The sequence below is a fragment of the Vollenhovia emeryi genome, unplaced genomic scaffold (assembly GCF_000949405.1).
Source record: "Vollenhovia emeryi isolate VEMERY1.0 unplaced genomic scaffold, V.emery_V1.0 DF939242.1, whole genome shotgun sequence".
Lineage (NCBI taxonomy): Eukaryota > Metazoa > Arthropoda > Insecta > Hymenoptera > Formicidae > Vollenhovia > Vollenhovia emeryi.
In genome coordinates, this window is record NW_011967124.1 from 486,002 (window position 1) to 492,315 (window position 6,314).

A 6,314-nucleotide genomic window follows, 5' to 3' on the forward strand; every position below is an offset into this window, starting at 1 on the left:
GTGTCATTTTTTTCCTTTCTAGAACGAGAAAAAAAATTTTCAGGCGAATCAAAATTTTGCTTGTAAATCTGATATGGAATGACCCATAAAGATCTTGTGAAACTCAAAATTATGATTATTAAATAAAATTTCATTATAAATTTTATAATTTTTCCTGAATTCATTTATGAATTTGCAAAAATAATATTACTTTTAATTAATTTATTCATTAACAGTTTTAATTTATTAATTTTTATTTATTTCTTACTATGTAGGATGTGTAAAGGCACCTAATATCGCCAACGACATTTTAAATGATTCTCACTTAAAGAGTAACATATTGACATTTTTGTCTGTATTTAGTCTCGAATAAAAGAAGAAACATTTGTGTTTCGTGTACAATATAGGTTAGAACGGTTAAAATATAAAAAATTTTTATCTACACTGAAAAGAAACAAAAACGGCAAAATCGGGAGTTTGATAAATTTTTATAAAATCATTGTCTATCAAATGTGTGTATGAGTTTGTGAAGCTATAGATATTTGTTATTTTAGATCATATAAACGTTTGTAGATGTCGAAAAAATTTTTAATTTGTGATTATGTTTAAAAAATATTTTTATTATATACTATATTATAAAAATATTATTATTATTATGTGTAACGTTACACATTGTTATACTATACATATCGTCAGATTCGCTACTGTTTTAAATGTTAAGACTAATATGATAGCTCACATTAACTATTAAAAACCTTTTAAAACCAACATTGCTCGTGAAACGGTAACCAGTTTGCGAACCTGGCTAAGCGAATAGACTCGTAAACCTTGAATGTTTACGAATGCGCTACTTTCATCATCAAGATAAATATTTAGCCAAATTTATGCCAAATTTCTTATAAAAATTAATTTCCAAAGAGATAACTAAATTTTTTTAATGTGTAATTTAATTGAAAATGTGATATAGTCGATTGACTTGGTAAAATCTCGTAGCAGTAGGAATATATTTATAATAAAGTTGATTATTATCCTACGCACAGTCGTTGATAATCAGAATGTATTAAAATTCAATGCATTGCCTCTTGCGTGCCCATGAACTCGAGTGAATTCTGTAGAGTGACCTTCTATCGTCATTGAAAGAAAGAAAATAAATTCTCGTGTATGTACGACATACATTAGGCATCGCTGATGCCTTTCCATATGAATTTCTGCACATATCAACACACTTATATGTACATTTTGTCTATACAAACATGGAAAATGTACATGTGTTCTGTATGTGCCTAAATTCATATGGAAAGGTGATACCTAGTGTACATACGTACATACATCTGACAATGAGCACGTTACATAGATTTTCAGTAGTAAGTTGCAAAATTAGCAAAGTCGCAAAATGGGAAATAATAACTTGGCCCATACAAATGTTGTTTTAACTATCGTAATCACATCTACGCGTTATCGAGCAAGTGGAAATATCTTGATAGTTAATTTTTATATGAGAAGAGTCTTCTCATCGGATCATTGAATAACAAAATGGAATAAATTAGACAGATAAGGAATAATAACAAACGTTTCCTAATCATATAAGAATATTATAATGATACAACTACTGTAGGATCTTATAATTCAACCATATAAAAAATGTATACACAACAAAACTTGGATCGATACTTTTGCTGGAAAATTTATCCAAAGAATCAGAAGATTACTTACAATTTAGAACATTTTTCAACGCAAACTAAAAAAGTTGTGGGACAATAAACAAGTAAAATGAAAGTATTATTGTTATTCTAAAATTTAGTTTTGCATTTATTTAAAAGGTTTCTGTGTAAAGAATGTAAAGATTAGCTGTAAATAATCAAAATGTAGTATAATGACGAAGTGGCGGTAGCTATTATATGGATATACTTGGGCCGCGGTATTCATAGTCCGTTCTTATTTCAAGATCATCTCAAGTATAATCTTAATTGTAAATCAATCGCAGAGAACCATAACATCTTGAGACATTACTTAAGATATAATCTTGAAATAAGAACGGACTATGAATACCGATTCAAGTATATCCATACTTATAATAGCTACTGCCACTTTGTTATTATACTACATTTTGATTATTTACGGCGAATCTTTACACTCTTTACACAGAAACCTTTTAAATGCAAAACGAAATTTTCGAACAATAATATGTCCAAAGAAAATCCGAGTAAACAATTTTCAATTTTCTCATTTTGGACTCACCTGCCTCATTTATATCCCAAACGACAACGATGGCGCCCAAGTTGGCTAGCCTGAGGGAGAGTAGCCTTCCCAAACCTCCGCCACCCCCTGTCACGAGGGCAATTTCGCCATTTATACTCTTCATTTTGTACCTTTTAGGAATGAATGACCTGATGACGCCATCCAATATTGCAAAGATAGACAACAACAGGAAGACAATCACCTCCCCAATTGATCGCAAATATGTCATGTTGACACGGCAAATCTCGTGCGCGTTGTCTCTCTTGTCCGTGTAAATCTGAATTAGCAGTGTTGAGCTCTTTGCACGGTTTTCTTGCAACTGGAGGTATCGATCGTTCAGTCTGTCATTTCTCGAACTGCAATCGCAGTGTCGAAACTAGTTTAAGACTTACAGAATGGTGATCAAAGTTTACGCTGATGACTCGACGAATTGCAACATACGTTTGACCTGAAATATAAAAAGACCATCTTTAGATAACATATCATCACACTTACAGAGAAAAAGATAATTTATATCTTTGTTGAATGTTTTCATAAAATGAATATCAAGAGACATAATAACATTCAACATGTTAAAATAATAAATAGGACTGTTTGAAATGGTATTTTTAATATTGTTAAATATTTTACATATGCGCATGCGTTAATTATTTTTTCAATTTTTTCTTATCCGATTCTCTTACCGATTTTTTTGTATGCTATAATTTTAATTTTACAACTATATATGTATACTTGTATAATAATCTTTTATTTATACCTCTCAACTATATAACAGTTGAAAAACTATTTATGTTATTTAATGTAGGAAGATCAATGTAAAACTTATCGCTGCGAATTTTTCAAGAGCGCGCGCGCATTCATACTGTTCTATCCAGGCCGATATCTCGGAAACTATCGGAAAGATCTAAAAAGGTTCTTCAATGGCTTTACTTCTAGATAATTTTTTGACTAAATTTTGAAACATTTTTTATTTGCCTAATACTTTTTGAGATATTCAAGAGAAAATTGATAACCTTTTCAATATTTAGCTCCTGATATCTCGATAACTGTTTGTCAGGTATATGCTGTTGCAATAGTGCTCCAATTATTGAAAATTTTTATGTATGTAAATTTTGTGTATGTTACAATATTTTTGTTACCAAGTTGTTAATTTTATTGGAAGCCCTCACCACATATCACCACGTATCACCACAATCAGTAATTAAATTAAATAGTGAAAAATAATTTAAATTAAAATAAGTTCTTTTTCTGCAGCATAGACTTTAATTTCTATGCAGTTGTATGTACTATATAATTGCTGCACAATTAATGCGCAATATTATATATCTAATCTTCAGATAGATGGATCGCCAGTGAATAAAACTACATATTAATCAATTAATACACGACGTTTCGGCCAGTAATACTGGTCCTTATCAAGTATCACCCATTAAATGGGACAGCAACCAACGTTTTCTGGCCGGTACATAAATTCTTTCTCTAACCACCAACTGAGATACAAAATTAATACATTTACCTATAAATTTGGTTGACCAAGCTATCTCACTCTCGGACTCTCGCTTTCACGATGCCAAAATATAAAAGCGATCACGGATATTCTCTTAAACAATTCTTATCCTTCTTCTTTTATCGACAAACACATTAGGAAAAGACTGAAACACCATATCAGCTCTGACATCACTGCCCTTATAAATGTGGACCAGGCTTTTCAAAATAGCATCACAATTCTGTTTGTCGGTACCATTAGTGATGCTATCCGAAAGATTCTATAGAAACAACATGTTGATACGCGATTTTCAGTCCTGAAAAAATTAAATGTGTTGATTAAGAAGGGGAAGGATAGAATCGCTGGCTCTAGGCAGACTGAGCTTGTCTACCAACTTAATTGTGTTGATTGCGATGCGATATACATTGGTCAAACTAAAGGACATATTGTTCCACGGATAAACGAACATCGCAACGATATCAAAAAACCGACCAACAATCACTCGGTTGTTAGCAAGCAACGTCATCTTGTTTGACACGAATTTGATTGGCTTAATCCGGTAATTTTGCGCAAGGAGTCACATTATAAAAAACGAGAAACTGCCGAGATGTTCTACATTAAAAAGTCTTTTGATTATACGATCAACTTACAACAAGATAACCTAAGCTCTATTTATGATAAAGTTGTACGCACCACTTAATCTATTTATTTACTTGTTTATATAATTAGTTAGTTATTCGTCCTCCCCGTGTTTCTTGTTTTGCGACAGCTGCCGGACGAACGCAGACCGTCTTATACTTTAACGTTCTCATCAGCCTTTGACAATGCTTGATAAGTTTTTAATTTTTTAATTTTTTAATTTTATATGTTTTATTGTGCTGAGTGATTCAGTTTCTTGACTATGTACCTCTATACAACCGGATACTTTGATATGTTTCTGCAATTTAACTTGGGCTCATATAATTTTATTTTTTGTAGATTTCTTGTTGTCACATTTAATGGGTAATAGTTGATAAGGACCAGCATTACTGGCCGAAACGTATATTGTGCCAGTTATTGTCGACATAACTCATTAATTATTGTATGTACACGGTGTTTGGGATAAGGTGTTGATGACTTCATATTCAGATAGAAGGGGATAAACTGGAAAGAAAAGTTTATAAAATTCCCAATAGCTACCGAGTAATTAATTAAAACGTCTGAACGAATGAACGCGTACGAAACGTTCTTTCTACTACAAAATCTTTAGTTAATTTAATAGAATTTTTATAAACCTGTTGAACTTTTAAAACGGTCCATTTTAAGAGAATTTTAATTTAAAGTTTTGTTATAAATATAATTAAAAATTATATTTTTTCAACATACTTGCCAGGAGAAAATTACAATCAGAACATTCAGATTTATAATTAAAAGAACGCAGCTGTATTCTTTAGCATCTGCAACCAATAGCAATCTAACTGATGCAATTGATGCAATTAATAGAAATCTAGAGTTTTTATTTGCAAGTACAGAGAGTGGAAAAGATAGCAACGAATCGATTTCTTGAAAATTAGATACTTGGAGTCGTATCACGCACGTGTAGTAATCTTACGTTCCGCATATGTTGCGATTCAATTGCAACCATGGACGAACAGTAAACCGCAAATTTTTCTACCGTTGTAGCTGCAGTCGGTAGACGTTTCAGTTAGTCTTATTGCAGATTTAATTGACTTTCACTGCATGTATCTTTTTATCTTTGACGTCATTTTCCATTGCATTATTCTAATACCGATCATGGCTTGATTTTTAATCATACCTTAATCATGCGTTCATAATTGAGAGAGAGAGAGAGAGAGAGAGAGAGAGAGAATTGCAATACTTTATTACAAAATGACAACTAACATATTATTCAGTTTTTGATTAACTTAAATTTCAAATAATATTAAAAGGTAGTTTTTTTTAAATTATATTTGCTTTATTCTCAGATATAATAGTTTAATTAAAAATAAATACTTTTAAATAAAAAGAAACATACGAAATGAGATTTCGCACGAGTAAATCTAATCGTATAATAAATGAAAATAATAATTTTAAAAACATGTAACAGATATCCTTACCTGTTGATCATCGTTCCATGCGAGAAATTGCATTTAAAATCACATAAACGGAAGTACGAAGAAAAGGTGAAAGTGGGATTTGAAAAAACATAAATTAGGCACAGAAAAAAACACCATATTTACACGATAAAAGATACATTTTGCGGACGGTGGCGAGTGTGTATCCTACCGGCACTACGGTCGTCGGTATACTAAATGGAACGCGTTGCTTTGGCTGTACCTTCACTTCGGAATGATCGTCGAGCCAGCGAGACGTAGGTCGTTGCAGAAATCGCATGCATGTATATCTAGAATCATGCGTGTCTTCGCGTGTATGTATAGTGCTATTGTGTTGCCATGCACAACCGTATGAAACAATGTGCATAAACAAATTTCTTTCTACAAGAGTTTATACCACTATAGAACATTATATTAGTAGGTATCTAATAACAAAAATAATAAACATCAGTACAAAACCATTTTTTGCACACTAGTGTGATACAAGAAGGAGCAAGATAATTCAAGTTTAACTGTAG

At 31.6% G+C, this 6,314-nt stretch overlaps 1 protein-coding gene across 4 annotated transcripts in view; it reads right to left on the bottom strand.

The window, feature by feature from the left end:
- LOC105560104 (short-chain dehydrogenase/reductase family 16C member 6) overlaps positions 1-6,009 on the bottom strand; it is a 16,977-nt gene extending 10,968 nt beyond the window's left edge. Inside the window, exons 1-4 of one of the 4 annotated variants that reach the window (XM_012008911.1) lie at positions 5,800-6,009; positions 4,417-4,846; positions 3,734-4,019; positions 2,218-2,665 (exon numbers count right to left, since the gene is read on the bottom strand). In XM_012008911.1, coding sequence (XP_011864301.1) covers positions 2,218-2,446 — 229 coding nt within the window. In that variant the 5' untranslated portion in view covers positions 2,447-2,665; positions 3,734-4,019; positions 4,417-4,846; positions 5,800-6,009. The remainder of the gene's footprint in view (positions 1-2,217; positions 2,666-3,733; positions 4,020-4,416; positions 4,847-5,799) is intronic. The other 3 variants (XM_012008907.1, XM_012008908.1, XM_012008910.1) reach the window with 3 other exon arrangements.
- Between the last annotated feature and the right edge of the window lie 305 nt (positions 6,010-6,314).